At 36.1% G+C, this 16,933-nt stretch overlaps 1 protein-coding gene across 2 annotated transcripts in view; it reads left to right on the forward strand.

Annotated features, from left to right (window-relative positions):
• PCLO (piccolo presynaptic cytomatrix protein) overlaps window positions 1-16,933 on the forward strand; it is a 2,606,742-nt gene that overhangs the window by 1,971,027 nt on the left and 618,782 nt on the right. For both annotated transcript variants that reach the window (XM_044088356.1, XM_044088355.1), the window contains exon 14: window positions 2,849-2,979. In XM_044088356.1, coding sequence (XP_043944291.1) covers window positions 2,849-2,979 — 131 coding nt within the window. The remainder of the gene's footprint in view (window positions 1-2,848; window positions 2,980-16,933) is intronic.

Below are 16,933 nucleotides of genomic sequence, written 5' to 3' on the forward strand. Positions count from 1 at the left end.
TCCCTCTTCAAGAACAGCATGGACATACAAGTGCACTTTCATTGACTTTATTCCATTGACAGTTTTGATATAATGAGCCATCTATCAGTAAATAAGACTACAATGAAGAGGAAAACACCCTCATTTTTTAGTAGAATTATGAAGTGGAATATTAAGGAAGATTGTGAATTTAAAGATATTCATTTCAGTAGTAGTATTTTTAGAAGCATTGTCATATGCAGATGGTTTGTGTGTGATATTCAGTGACCCAGGGTTATTTAATTATATGGTGTATTTTTATATTTTCAACATAAAATTACCTTGTCTATGATTTATCCTATCACTAGGGTAGTAGACAGGCAAGGCATTGTAAAGCTGGCCATTTTATGGCATCCAAAGTGTTTTAAATTGCTGAGTTTATGGATATCTTAATATCAGGAGGTTCTAGTTGAAGATGGTTTAAATAAGATGAGAGATAAAATATGAGCTGTTTGTGAAAGTGATGGTAATTTAGTTTATAAAGATATTTTTTTCAGTCTGGGCAAATGAAGTGATAATCAAAGTACTTACTCGACGTCTGTATCACATTTTAGTGTTCACCTTGGTGTTAGTCTGTTAGTCTCTAAGATATATAAAGAAGTGCAGTCAACATTAGTAGGTTTTATCTGGAGTGACAAACGTGCAGGAATTTATTATGATGTGTTAGTACTTCCTTTATAGACAGGTTGTATTACCCTTCCAGATATGTAGGTATATTGTAATATATCTAGGACTGCTACTTTCCTAGCACTAGCCCATTGGTATAGTGATACTAATTATGTTTCCCCGTGGATTAAAATAAAGTTGGTATTATTTCTACATATGATTGTTTTTATTCAAGCTCTCCATTTTCAAATCTTAATCATTTTGCTTCTTAGTCGAGTTGTGTCCTTAGTGTGTAAGGTAGTTTTTTAGAACAAATTAGAATGGTACAAATAATATTTGATTGTTGATGTGGATTAACCAGTTTTGGGCTAATTCTCACCTGAAGCTAGTGGAAAGGAACTAAACTGAGTGGTGCAAAGTGGTTTCACCTAGCTGTGTTTGTTGCTGATGATTTATTATTTGACAGCAGGGTGTACCAGCATGCTAAACTCTGTCTGGCTTTTCATTGACCGCAGGTTACCTGGCATAAATAGTACCACTTAGAACACTCCTTCAGGTGTCAGTCATTCCCCAGTTCCACTTTATGTTGCATTTAGGGCCTGATGGGCATACTTAGTAGTGGGTGTGAATGGGTATAAGTTGAAAGACCTGTATCTCAGGCTGATGACATTGTGGACAATACCTGCTAAACAAAATTTATTTTATTGAAATCAAGAGCTTGAATGGGACCTGGAATAGGCATTGCATGGCAGGGAGTTTGTTATCCAGGAAATAAATCCACAGACCCTCACGTCAGTCTGCTCTAGGTAATGCCGTAGTGCATACCTTACACCTATTACTACAAGGCCTGTCTAGTCAATCTTCTAGATATCAGAATCATGAAGTTGATTTGAGCATGACACTTTATGATTGTGAGAAAATTTAATATTTTTGGGAGCAAGTTAAAAAGGAGATATAAGTATGGATAGATGACAGAGTTCCATTGAGCATGGACACATGTGCACTACATACTTTACTTTTCATATGCAGATAAGAAACCATGTCTGTACTTTCCATTATTTCTATTTCTATATATTTATCTGTTCAGCAATGTGAGGCAGGAAGATCCTCCAGTAGCAGCCACGTGTCAGGCTGATGATGTACAATGTGCAGTTTGCTAATGCTCATTGGCCTGTGAAGCAGTAGGGGATGTGGTGTCTCGACAGACAGAGCAAGTTGTAGGGAGTGACTACTCCCAGGGTGACATAACAGTAATGATACCTTGTAATACTGTACAGACCAGCATCTAACAGGCATGCACAAGTGTTTATTGCTATGGTTCTTGTTTTCTTTCATGTGGAGCTGGTGCAATATGACAGCCTTGGTGTCATGAATGAAGGTCAAGGAGGAGGCCTCTGGAATGGCTTTAGATTTTATTTAAGGATTTTGTGCTTTATAGTGTCAACTGACAAGATATGGTGTAGACTTATATTTTTGCTTTCATATTTTAGAGGTAAATGTAGTAAGATGGGCTTTTCTGATATCAGTGAGCTATTTTTTGTCTTTTAAGTGGGTTATCACATTTTTTTGTTTTAGTGCTATTTGTGTGTGTGTGTGTGTGTGTGTGTGTGTCTGTGTGCATGCATGCACACAAGTGCGTAAACCATCTCCATTCATGCAGTGCTTTTGAGTCACAACTGACTGATACAGTGACTCCATGAATAGCCTCAGCCATGCAGAGAGTTTACTAGGCAAGTAAGGAATGGAAGTACAATCCCAGGCCTTTCTTTGACAGTGCTCGTATGCACAAACACATACTTGCCAAATCCATGTACTGCATGTTTTTGGGATGTGAGAGAAAGCCAGAGTACAAGGAATAAACTCATGCAAACACTGGGACAACAGACAGACTTCTAGCCAAGACCTGAACAGGAGGACCTAGTGAGATGTTACTCTCACTGCACCAGTCTGCCATCTGCATTAACTTCCTAAGGATTATATGTTTTGATGCACTCTGCTGTGATTGTTTTTGTTCCTGCAAGTTGTGTATTAATCTTCTAACCATTCTAAATGAAGCTTGTTATGCTGAAAGATAGCTCATGGACAAACAGCCTTTGTGTGTTTTTGAAGCTTACTCTTCTATTCTGTCTTTGTAATCAGATCAGGTTAAAGAAATATAATCTTTTAATCATTGCATTGAATACTTGTTATGAAAAATAACACTCCTGAATTATATTCTCCTCAGCTTCAAATCAACTATGACAAACAACTTGGTAATCTGAATATTCATGTTCTCCAAGCAAGGAACCTCACTCCTCGAGATAACAATGGCTATTCTGATCCATTTGTAAAGGTGTATCTTCTTCCAGGAAGGGGGTAAGGAAATAACATAAGCATACATTTCCAGATTTTGACATTGCTGAAGCCTGATTACAACTAATATGTTTATTGATAGGAATTCTGCTGTTGACTTTGAAAAGAACTGCAATTTACAACAAGGGTACACTGTGTTTTCATCTTAGTGTGCATTTTTGTTGATAGTAGCTACTTTGATATATTTGCTAACAGTGAATGATAACACTAGAAAATGTACTTTTAGCTATCTCAAAAAAATGTTTATACTAATATTATACAGAAGTAAATTAATTCAAGATAGCATAAATATAAAAACATGTAATATGATATTAATAATGAGGTAAGCACCTTTCTTTTTGCTGCATCATAAATAAGTTTTGTTGGCCCATTAAGTATTTTTTTTCATTCTGATTCTCCTGTGGTAGCAAAGTTAGGCTAGCATATTGTTTGAAAAGCATGAGCTATCAAATTGAACTTTAAAATGACATTCAGTAAAAATAAGATGGATGGATGGATGGATGGATGGATGGATGGATAGACAGATAGATAGATAGATAGATAGATAGATAGATAGATAGATAGATAGATAGATAGATGAATAACTTGAGTTCACAAAGCTGTAAATGCTGCTTACAATCAGGATCTTAATGGCAGATAGCTTTATCAGTATTGATATGTATTCATGAAATGGCAGATAGCTTATCAGTATTGATATGTATTCATGAAATGGCAGATAGCTTTATCAGTATTGATATGTATTCATGAAATCAATGCGGTGTCTTCCTGAAAATCATTCTACCCTAATCCATAAATGACAAAGAATAGTGTAAAGCATAATTGCCATGTCTTATCAACAGTACTATTACTGCTTTTTCTTTTTTTGGATAGGGATGATCCTACTTTATTGGTGAGTTTTTGTTTGTTTTGTTTTGTTTTGTTTTTTAATTTTTACCCTCCTAATATTATATAGTCTCTCTGCCATTTTCCTGGCTTCCTTGCCTGCCCAATCCCTGGAACCCCATATTGTTCCTTCCAGGTATTCCTAGTATAACCATTTGCCAGATGAGAGCGCCAACTCCTTGGAAAGTCTACCTTGACTTGTTTGTAGTCCAGGAGAGCAGGGGGGATACATTGGAGAGTTGCATATATGGAGTAAATAGCCATCATTCTTGCAGCTGTTTGTCAAAGTCCCTAGTTTAAAGAGTGGCTAATGCAATGACATCAGAGTTGCCATATCTACACCCTGTAATCTGAGTAGATGACCGGTGAGTTACTTGGTCTCTGCTAGAGGTGCATAGCCACAAACCTCCCCAAAATTTCTCCTAGGATAGAAGAGCTGGCTGTAGACTTCTTCATCCTTACCCCCTGTCATCCCTACATATGGCTTGAGTCCATCCCCAAACACATGTCACTGGTGGAGCAATTGGACAACCCTCCTCTGTGCCGTCAGGCTGAACTACTTTACGCTTGTGTTCCAAACATTATTGCCTACAATCAGTGCTTCTTGTAGGCAGAGTTTGTATTTAACCAAGTTATAAGCTATTGAATAACATACTGTAAATGTATCTGTTTTAAAAATTTACCCGTACAGAGGGACTGCTTACCTCATCAGCTGTTTCTTTTGCAGTTTCTATGTCACATGCAATTCACTTGTTGCCAGCTGTAGTATCCAAGTATTTACATTAATGCAAGGCATAAATGCACAAAGGAGAACTGAAATAATTCTGTATAAAATGTTACTCAGCTGTTATACTACTAGCAAAAACAGAAATAAGAAGTATATAACAAACTACCTTGTTGAAATGACGCCATATACTTCTTGAGCATAAATAAAATTAATTGCTATCTAAGCATTCTAAGTAAAAAAAAAATATATGAGAATGTTGACATTGGTCTCAACAGGATGAAAAATTAAAGGTAATGGCAGATTGTGCAGGGTTATATAAGAATAAAGTGTGATAATACCCATACAGAGCAAATAAGAGGATGGTGTTCTGTTTGGCATTGTGGTAAATATATGGCAGTCATGGTGACCAACTAAAAGTCAATAGTAAAAAAATGTTTTAAACCCTGTATAACTAGTATTATTTTGCTGGTTGTCTGGAGCATTTTCTGCAATCCTTCCAGGACAAGAGGCCATTGACTTGTGAATAAGAAGTTTTGGGATTGTCCTAAAAACACAGGTGGACCATATCAAAACCTGTGAACAATCATAGGGAAAATTGCTGAACTCATGCTATCTATACATGAAAGCCTCAATGGAATTCATGAGTTCACACCATGTGAGCTCATTTACAGACTCGTTCTGTTGAAGTATTGATGCAGTCTATCAGCAGGGACTGGAAAATACAAGTACTGTAGGTAATTTCAAATGACAATGTGCAGTTATTTTTTAGAACATTATGTATATTCAAAAGTGCAGATATGCTTACCAAATTCTGAAAATCAAAGAAAGGCATAGTAGAAATAAAGAAATGTTTTCTGTCAAAACGTTGCACATATTTCTGTATGTAAGTATTTCATTCCATGAAAAGGTACAGTTCAGCAGTGTTAATACAGCTGTACAGTATTCGTTACCAAACGATGATGAGACATATTGGAGGTGGGCTGGAAATGTACTCGGTCACTAACTGGGAATATAACAGCAATCTCATTTGTACACGTCTTTACTCCTTTGCAGCAGGTACCAGGTAGTAGTTATGACTGAGGACACCTGAAAATTCCAGATTGGTGGTACATATGATATCAGCATGCTGTCTCGGAAGCTATATAGTAAACTCCTTTGGCCTCTTTGATTTTTTTTCTGCATCCTCATCTACATTCATGCTTTGAGATGTTAAGCTTTGAAGGATCTACTATTTTCTGAAGTTAATAGTTCATAAATATTTTCTTGTGTTAGTTTTCATCAACACTATATCCATTTCCCTCCACTGCTGCTGATGTGTCGATGTTTAAATCTCTGATTAAAATAATATCTCCATGTGTTGTCAGGTTAGACAAATATCATGATTATATGTACTTGCAAGTGTATATACTTTGTAAAATTAGTAAACAGATACCAGGCAAATGTTAAAAATGTGTAAAATTTATCAAATCCAAATATCTGGTGCAGTGCGAATAACAGAAGACCGGGAACCAAATGGAAAACGCACCAAACAAGCCTGTATATGAACTCCGTTTATTGCAGTAAAAACACACCAAGATTAAATGCTTTCATCTTTCACATAGAAGACTTCATCAGAAAGATGAAAGCGCTTAATCTTGGTGTGCTTTTACTGCAATAAATGGAGTTTGTATACAGGCTTGTTTGGTGCGTTTTCCATAAAATTTATCAAATGCCTAAATCAGTGACGGAGTCAGTACAGTGAAGTCGCTGTAGTATAAATGATCCGTTAGAACATTAAGTAAAACAAACTTTAACTCGTTAAAAATCACAAGGGTGTTACAGAAGAAATATATTAGACAAATGGTTCAAAAGGACATTACTTGTATTCCTAGTGAATGAAATTACACAGCAAAATGTGGGTAAGCTTGCCTCCCTTCATGTATATCTGGAACTTCCGGAGAACTCACTCGCTTTAGATTACATCAAGACAGTCAAAGTACTTATATATCCACATTTTTCATAAATGGTGTTCGGCATGTTCAAAAGGTCATCATGCAAAACATCTTTTATCAACCAAGCCTCTAAAATTCATACTGGAAAATGACCATATCATCTTCAGTTTGACTATCTCTGCCCCTCCCCTTATTCTCCACACTACCACATGTCCTGGCTGCTGGTAATTGGTCTCTCTCTCTCTTTCACTCCTATATTTCAGGATAAACTATTTGAAAGTCAGGAGTAGTTGAATTACAAATGTTTTCTGATGCAAACTAAAAGCTATCTTCTTCTTCCTGTTTCACACAACCAAAAACAACTTGTGATCTCTTTGTTTGACCATGCCTATCCATTCTCTTTCTTCACTTGAGTTTAGTTCTATTGGCGACAATGTATTTATTCCTATGCATCCCTTCTTCCCAACTCTAGATACAAAACTGCTATAAAGAACTACCCCTTCTTGTACCTCTTGCTTCTGCCCAAACTCATTCATTTTATCTCCACATTTACTTATACCACAAAGTACGATAGAAAAACATTCCACCATTGACAGATGCATTATGGACACCTTTTTCCCTAACCAAAACTTGCTATAGTATAATTTCGAAAAATTTTTTCAAGTTGTAATAATTTATGCATATTTGCTTGATCAGGCATGCACACATTTCAGAATCTCTGCATATCTGGTAACTTCTATTCATTTACTATTCGCTTATTGTATGTATATATCCTTTATTCTTATGCTACTGTATACCACGTACTAAACATCTCTTTACATTTTTAAATTGTTCTACTCTTTCCTTTTTGTATTATTTTTGCTCCTTGAACTCAGTAAATGGTGCAGATTGCTCCTTTTAAATAATTATATTTTCTTGACCAACAAGCAACTTATAGACATTTAGACAGATAGATAATGTATTATGTTTCTCAGTCCTTACTCATTTCATTACCATTGTGTAGGCTCAGCAGTTTACTTTTGTCAGTCTGTCATCTCTACAGTACTGTTCCTTTTTTATAGACTCTGAAACGCTATAATCATGACATTTACAGACACAAATACAAACACAAAAATATGCATACCTCTGCACTACTGACCTGAATATTGATCAGAATGCAAACTTATATCCATTTGTGAATCCATTAAACTGTTTTAACTACCTAATCATTTTCTTAATTTCTTCTAAGATCTTATTATATTCCATATCTGTTCCTCCAATAAAGCAGTTAGTTGCTTCATTGTGTCTTTTGTATTTTCTTCTTAACTTGCAAGCTTCAGCTCTTGAAGTTAATATATTTGTTTGATGTAGTCCTAAGCATTCAAACTATAAAATCTTCCTGGCAGCCTTATATATCATGAACAAATTATCCCTCAGACTTGTAAACCTAAATGAGATCAAATTCATTTATTTTAGTCTGTCACTGTATGCATATGATTTCCTGTATTGTATTTATTGCAAAATATATGCTCATTCTCTGGGTCCTTCTCATCTGGCTTTACAGGGTAACCATCTGAAATGTCGGGAACCACCAAACTGAGTTCCAATATGCAGAGAATGAATAGCCAAAAAATGCTTACATATACCAAGTCTGAGACAGCCATTTATCAGAATATTCTCTTTTCTCTGAGGTATGGAAAACTGGGAGCTGATATATATACGTTAGGGGGATGAAGCCCCCCCACCCCCACAAAAAAGAAGTTTAAAGGAGAACAGTGATCTTCTGGATTCACTTTTCTCCTGAGTTTTCAATATATGTTTTGTCTGTCAGCACTCTGAATTTCGAGTGCTGACATTTCAATAGGAGGTTTTGCAGACATATATTCCACACTATCATATTAAAATATACTGCAGGTTAAGTTTTTAATACCAGACTACCATACCGAAGATTAGTGATGTTAATGTTTTGGATGGAGTCATCAACTCTCATGATGATCTACTCTTTGTAAATCTTAACAAATATCCTTATTGTATTAGATCAAATAGAGGTATTTTTTAGAATGCTGAAGATGGTGAATTAGTGTTTAAACTTTCATTGCTTTATGATGAAAACTTTTTGCATTGTAAACTGATATGCATAGATTTTTTTTTGTGCAATCTAACTTATACATTGTGTTCTTTAGTGATATGGAGGATTATGATAGGGTTGCTATTCATAACCATCTTATAATGTGTTTGAGACAAGGATGCTGAGAAATTCTCCTCAAGAGCAAAGCTTAATATATGAGTCTTGGCATCCTTACTGAGAATACGTAATAACTGCTTATGAACCTATGAACCTATGATCAGTGACCCAGTTATAGTGTTTTCTAGTCAGTGAAGCTTTATCTTCTCTGTGTGCTGCCTGTCATGAGAAAAAGAGTATGAGTGCAAAGTGTTTTACCAGCTTTCAAAACTTTTGAGACCTGAAAAAGCACTTAGTGTCAAACAAACAGAAAGTAGAAATATAGTGCCCCTGTGCAGAACTAATGACTTTAAAAGCTGTTAGACACATCATTCTGAGACACATTTGTAAGTGTGGCAGTGTAAGGTTCTAACAACCTTTAAAAGTCGTTTTACTTTTTCACACTGTTTTTTGACTGCAGACACCATCTCCTATTAATCCCTAATTTGAGACCTGATCTTAACAGCACTTTGGGGAGCTTAACAAATACTTGTTAAGCACCTCTCAGATGTCAAAAAGATTTTTAACAAGCTTTTCTTTTCCCTACTTGGTTTGGAACATAGCTAAAAAGACCAGGCCACTTACTTCATTAATAAATACTAGATAGACAGAGAATCAGTACTATACAGATAGAGTCATAGATATATAGATTCAAATAAATATAGATAGATGATTGCATAAATGAATGCCCTTCAGAGGTTTTCTGATCAGCTATCCATACATCAAGGCCCCTGTAGGCCAATGCTCGACACTTCTGTACCCTCTTTATCATATTTTATGTCTGTTGACCTCTTTTACAAATGTGGTACCTTTTTTTCATTATTTAATTTGAATTCAATATGTTCTAAACATGTGTGCACTTATTCTGGTAGATACAATAAAGTGTGAGAATCCTAACTAATTATATATGTCATTTTAACCATGCCTTTATGATTAGTATGTATTCCTTCCATTAATAAATTTAGGTAATAGTTGAAAAAAATGACTCTTAATTTCAGTTCCTTTAAGGCATCTTTATTCAGCTAAAACAAGAGTATAGGTTATTAAATCTTTAAAACCTCAGTTTCCTACCATTAAATAATTTGTAGTCCACTGTACCAAATGATTGCTGACACTGAGTTTTTGCAATTTATATATTATAGTGCTATGATCGATGGGGTGCCAGGATGTAAACTATGTATTTCAAAAGGTTGGCACATTTGCAAAAGTATATGTAAGCTCTGTAAACTCTGCAGTATGTGTGTTTTCTATGTAAAGAAAATATGTGTAACCTTGTGACATTTCTCTGAGAATGAAAAACAAAAGAGGTGAAAAGGTGAAGAAAAAATGTATGAAACTTTATTGAAATTTAATGTCCAACTTTCTTAAGTGCCTTGTATGTAATTAAGTCATAAAGTCATACAAGGGTTTGGTTTCAGGAATTAAAAGAGAGTCGAAATGCAGTTACAAGACACCACAGTTGAAGTAGCTTTAGTATTCAAATAACAAACTGGTCCATTGCACGCAGGTGTCTGAATGTGGAAAAAGTGTTTTATGTAGGCAGCTAGGGGCCTATACAAACCCTAGCCATAACAATTCCGAAAGTAGGAATAGAAATTATATCCTAAGCCTTGGAACTGAGAGAAGTGTAAAGTTAACTGAAGATGCATTGTTTGCAATTCTGCCTTGTACAGTATTTAACTGACATAGAATAGTTAGGGGGAGTATTTCTGTAAGATAGAGTCTATTAGGTTACTTATCTATTATTAGTTAGACTTTTGTTTAAGGATTCCTATCTGTACAACTAGTTGATATTCTACATTCATTGTGCATTATTTAATGTATACTGGCATTGTTTTGAATTCTTTATTTTTAGGTAAAGTTTTATTTACACAGTTTTAAAATTTTGTGTCTAATATTTATTTGCACATTTATATTTATTATTCAAGAAGATGGTATTATTTAGTACTCTGAGATGGCAAGCTGTGGTAATCACCTCCAACACAACCAAGTTACTTAACCCATTACTAGTGAAATAAATATTTTGTAATGTATATTTAGCTGTATCAAGAGTGACACAATAACTGATGGGTTTCTAACTCAATAAGTCCAGAGCAGTGACAATACTGCCATGACAGAAAGAAAGCTTTGGGGAGCTGAAGACTTATACTTGCCTTCCCTGGAAGTTGTGCATATTTGTTGTGTGCATACACACACATATATATATATATATATATATATATATATATATATATATATATATATGTGTGTGTGTGTGTAAATAATAATCATGTGACTGAAAATCAGTTGTCATGATTAATGGACACTAGAAGACAATGTGGCTCATTTCTCATTGGAAGAGTAATGGGAAGGGAGCCTGAGGTACTAGGCCAAAGACTCATTCTGTCAGATGGTGGTCATTCTAAAGTCCTAGTTTGGGTGTGGATATTGGAAGCCCTTACCCAGGGCAGTTGTGCATCTTCCCTTTATGCACTTAAACCAAGGTGTATTTGGTGAATTGGTTACTGAAACTGATTTCTCAGGAGTTTTCTTATTTACGTTAACCTGCGAGCATCAGTGATTTGACTCAGAAGACCATCACTGTGGTGGTGGGATTCATACCCTTCCAACACCAGGCTAGTCCATCTCATTTGGTTGGAAGAAGTGAGAAACGTCATCATTATTCTTCTTTTTCATAGCCCATAAATACAAAACATTAAAAAATTAAATATGCTATATACATCCAAATATCCAGTTGCTTGCAATACATTGTCCATGAAAAAATGAAAGCAGTTACAGCAGATCTATTTGGAATGAAAGCATGTAAGAATATATCTATTGGGTGTAACGTGCCAAGTTTTTACAAAAAACAGTCATTACATGTTTTCAGATTTCCTGCATATGCATTTAGGTAAATAGCGTGTAGCTATTCAATAAAATTTCTAGATGTGATCCCTTCAAGTAATGAAATACCATAACATGACTCTTGTTTGGAAGAATTTTGTTTCTTTGCAATAACGTGGCACTTTAGTAAGTTAGCTATCCACTACCTTTCTAGCCATGATCTCTTCATAAATTGGAGTAGTATAAATGCTTGTTGTGTTGATAAACTTTCATTCTGTGTAAAGATTTAAGTATAGTAATGGTTTCAGTGACCGCTGTTGCAGATGTTTATGGTTGTTCCACGTGAGTGTCTACAATAGTCAGATGAAGGCAGCCTTCCTGAATGGGGGAAGTGAAAATGGGATCAAACATCCAGGCAAGACATTTTAAGAAAAAAAAAACAAGGAGGCTTTAAAGTTTACAATCCCCAGTACAAGCAGACCCCTTCACTACTGCTACACATTATATTCAGCTTTGGAGGAACTGCACCTAAGGACAGGGAGAACAAAAATCTCGCAGGAACTCGATTCCTGCCAGACACATTTTCATCCCATTTGCTAACTATAGACTTTGGAGTGACAGCTTTCAATCGAGCAGTCTGCTTCCCCATATACGGCCTCCTCTTGGAGCCTTGCCTGAGCTCAGTTTGCTGCTTTCCGTTAGGATCATTACACGACTAATAAAGTGTAAAATTGTGCAACCGCGCAAACATTTCTATTAATAATTCTGTATTCAGCCTCTTCTCTTCTATAGTACAGATAGATGAAGAGTATTTCACAAGTCTGAAAGGATTGCTTTTTGGACTGTAATAATTTCAATAGTAGATTTGTTGTTGCTAATATGATGGATTTCTGAATGCTTAGCCTTCTTTATTCAGTATTTCTTTATTGAAATTGTTCATTTGTCTTGTAAAATCATAATTTCTATTCGTCATTTTCTTCTCTTTCTCCTTTTGAGTTGCCTGGACAATACTACAGATTCCATTAAACGTCTTCCCTTATGTATGTACCTCTTGTGTTTTAAACAGTTTATTCTTAATATTATCTAATTATTCACTTTAAATGCCTGCTAATTATTCATGTTTATTGCTGTGTATTTATTTCTATAATTATTGTTCTTTTTGCAAATATTTTCCATATTTCTTCAGTGTCTGTTTCTCTGCTGACCTTCATCCATTCCCGTAGTTATACTATAAAGTAAATGAAACACAGTAGCCACAATTATCTGCACTCGTACTCATGTTCATCAGTAACAGTATTCATTTATAAATACATCGTTTTCACTTCTACTTTTATATCGTGTATAAACTGTAAATATCAACATCTATGTGTGCATTGTGATGGATATATTTGTCTCCGGTATCTTGTATTTATTTTTCTGCCGAATGCCTTGGCAGTTTACTTCTGAATATAACTGTGTATACTTAAAGAAGTGTAGCATGTGCTCTGTACTCACGTCTCTCTCTTTAGAAGACTCAAGTACTGCATGGGCCGAATATTTTCTCCCTGAGTCACCAGTGAAAATGAGTTATATTCAAATGTAATTTCCTGGATATCAAAGAAAAAATAAATAAGAACTTGGATGATTTTGCAGTGTGAATGGAGATATCTGACATACATTTTTATACATACCTACAGGACCAGCTTTAAAACGTATGCATGGTCCGTCAAGGAGCCGTTCTTTGTAGTATGCACTTCTACGATGCATTTTGGAATTCTTTATGTATCCCACCTGTTTCACACTTGGTCTAATAAACTGGCTACTCTGTAAGTTTCCCCAGTTTAGCTGAGAGACCAGAGAGTGTAGAAGACACAATAGTTAACAATAACAGTTAAAAGATTCACAGTTTTACATGTATGCAACTTATGATAATTGAAAGATATTTTTAAGTGTCTGTAAAAAGGGCAATTAACCATCATGAAACATTTTCAAGGTCTTCTCCTATTCCAGTTGTGTTTACATGCTTTATTCTACAGGTAGTGGTAGTTAGTCACAGAGACACCAAATTTAGTTATTTTACTGAATGCAGCTTTTTGTTATATCAGCTAGGACCTTCATGGGTACAAAGTATTACAGATTACATTAGTCTCACTAACAACGGCAGATGAAAATGAGATAAAACTTACCTCATATTTACATTTTTTCATAGGTTCATTGTTAAATACTTGAAAATCAGTTTAGGAGACAGCCAAGCCACAGCAATTCCATCTACTTGCGCACCTCCCCATATGGACAGAGAGTGAGTCCAGGGGTACATTTATGTATCCCCACTTACTCATCAAGGTTATTTTTGAAGAGAAATAAGAAGATATTTGATATAATGAGAACTCTGTAAATAGGTGATTCTCTGTGAAAACAGTGATCATACCAGCAGGTTATGTGTTACAATGGAGACACAGGTTCTTAGATTAAGTATTTCTGCTACAGCTGGTTTTACAAAAGATCAAGCAGGGTAGGTCCCCATACTGTCTTGTAGGCCCACTGCAGGTTGTCTGTAAGAGTCAGAGTAGAGACAAGAATTTTGAGAATTCATTCCTGAGATTGTCTTTGTAAGGAAACATTGAGGCTTTTCTATTTGAGTGACATGTCTGGAGAGGAAAATGTTCAAGGGTCATTATATTCAAGTATAGTCTTAATGAGGGAGAGAGATAGAGAGACAGTGTCTTCCTTTGTTCTGGAAGTTGTGCCGATAGTAATTTGCTAGACTTCCTAATAGTTGATATGTAGTGATCAATACATGGTGGTCAAAGGAGAGCTTATTGTCCATGTATGTACCCAGGTCTCTAGTAACACTAGCTCTTTTTGAGACAGAGTAATTTATATGGTAACTGCAGGGTTGCTTCTATTTTCCAAAGAGTACAGTACTGTGTTTCTTTGCACTACCCTTTTGTGCTTGGTCCTACTGCCATGAGAGAGTAATAGATAATTCTGGAGGATGTGGTGTCTTCAGGTGAACTAATGCAATTCCAAGTTGGCAGTTATCATCAGACATAGTCAGTCAGATTCCCTTGACATCAGCTTTGACACCAACAAATTGATGCTGAACAGTAGTGTTCCTACCACCAAACCCTAGGTGACAATAGTAGCGACTAGTCATTTAGAGGAAAATGTGCAGTCAACCTACACTCAGACGTTTCTGTCAGTAAGCCAGCTAGCTATCCAATAATTTATGTAAGATTTATATTCATCTGTAATGATTTTTCTATAGCTTCTATATTGCCAGAGTAAGGGGTATCCCTGTAGGCCTTGGATAGATCCACAAAGACAGTGTGTGCACAGACCTACTTTCACTTAATGTCTATGTGACTGTCACAAAGAGATCCACAGTATTTTGACTTTTTGCAGCTTACCATCAGCTGTCCACAGTTCCTTTACTTGTTCTTCAGGTCTTCTGGACCCATGTTAGCCTTCCCTGGGCTACACCTACATGTCTGGGGTTGAAGAAGAGATGAAGGACCCTGGGGCAGCATCTTATTGCTGTCAGAGTGTTTGCTCTTTACTTTCTCCCTGCACATGGCCAGTAACACCCTCAGGGTGGGACATGCAATGAGTGTCACCTTTAAAGTGTCCCTCACTTCTGTAAGGTACTGACATCAGAAGGATGCATTACTTTGTTGTTGTTTCCCAAGTCTACACCAGGATAATCAAACTGCTATTGTATACCCCTGACTAAGTGCTCCTCACTCTTACCCAGGATGGGAATGCCTGTCATCCATGTGCCATCAAGCACAAGAGCTGCTACTTGAATATCAGTTGCCAGAGCTGTAGTCAGGGCTTTATCCCTGTACGCTGCCCTTTTGGGTGAAATCCACAAAGTGAAATAGGCAGGATCAGACTTTCATAAAGTCATTCTGGTTTGGGTGCAGCACTTATAAGCTACCAATATCCTTATTTATAGGTTCCATGATTGCACATTCCATTAGTTTACAGATGATAATAGTAAGACAAATTAGCCTGTATTTCACAGGACCAGTGGAAAGGCCATCCATGTGGAGGGGTACTATAACAGCAGTTTATCAGGCCTCAGGCAAATACCCCTTGGCTTATGAAGGAATCAGTGAGGCAGTGTTTCATACTAAAAAGGACACAACCCAGTATGTTTTCCGGACCTATTGAGTTAGTATTCTTAATTCTGAAGAGGGCTTCTTGGACTTTTTTGAAGATAATGATAGAGGTGGTACTAATTGGATGATGTGAGAGGGAGTGGAGAGTACTGTGATTTAAGCTTGTTCATGAATGTATTTGTGATTTTCTTAAGGTCAGTGTGTGTGGTGCTGTTAGATATAAACTTGTTGCATTGCTAAGAATTGTTTCTAAGGTAACCGAGAAAATGCTTTGTGGTTGCCCATGGATTCTGCAGCATGTTTAATTCAAATTTTGTCTTGTAGGTTTTTGTCATTCAGTTTATCTCTTTATTTACCTTATTAATGTCACTTTTAGTGTTGGTGAGATTTAAGTGTATTTTTAGGGCCACCATTTCTTTTGTCTTGCTGTAGAGTTTATTGGTATGGGGGTCCATCACAGATGCTTGTTTTTATCCCTGGCACTGATTTTGTGGCAGATGAAACAGATGTCATCAAGCAGAAATTTAGCTTGGAGTAAAAATCACTTATACAAATGACAGCTATAACTATGTGGCTCTCTTGGGTGGTGAACACTTTAGACATATTGGATTGTCAGCTGGTTATAGGAATTGAGCCTTGGTAAAGTCCCTGATGAGAGAAGGCTTTGAGCATATGTAGGGATGTGGGTTCTTAAGAAAAATATTATAGTACTTTGGTCAGAATTAAATGATGGGGTTATAGCATCTCTCTCCACTGTCCAGATTTTTGCCTCATATTTTTCGTCTGTTCCTCATAAAATTTGTGGTTTTCTGGGAAATCATTGAGGATTGAAGTCACTAAATTAATGACATACATTTGAGTTTCTGGCATCATGTCTTTCAGAAAAGACATACTAGCACATATCTTATTATTCTAAGTTTATAAGAGTAATATTTAAAGTATGTTCCTATTTTTTGGCCTTTGTCCCCCCATTATTTTAGTCTTTGTCCAGATTGCTTGTGCTAACAGTTCAAAAGGTATGGGTAATAGTATGTGTGGAACACACTGGAGCTATGTTAGTAAATTGAGTGGATTCGCACCTATAGTAGGGGATGATCACATTTGTTGGAATGTCTGTTCACAGTGTCCAGGAGCTGTTGTGCATACTTGCTGCTTGTCATGTATGATTGTCAGTTTATGGATGAGACTGTGTTAGACTCAATAATTAGGGACTGAATTTAGGGAAGGAAGGTGTGACGTCTCCTCCTCTGGGCCAGTAATCAAGGAGCCTGAATCCTCACCATTTACA

This window comes from Protopterus annectens, chromosome 11.part0 (assembly GCF_019279795.1).
Source record: "Protopterus annectens isolate FY-2018-M chromosome 11.part0, PAN1.0, whole genome shotgun sequence".
NCBI lineage: Eukaryota > Metazoa > Chordata > Ceratodontiformes > Protopteridae > Protopterus > Protopterus annectens.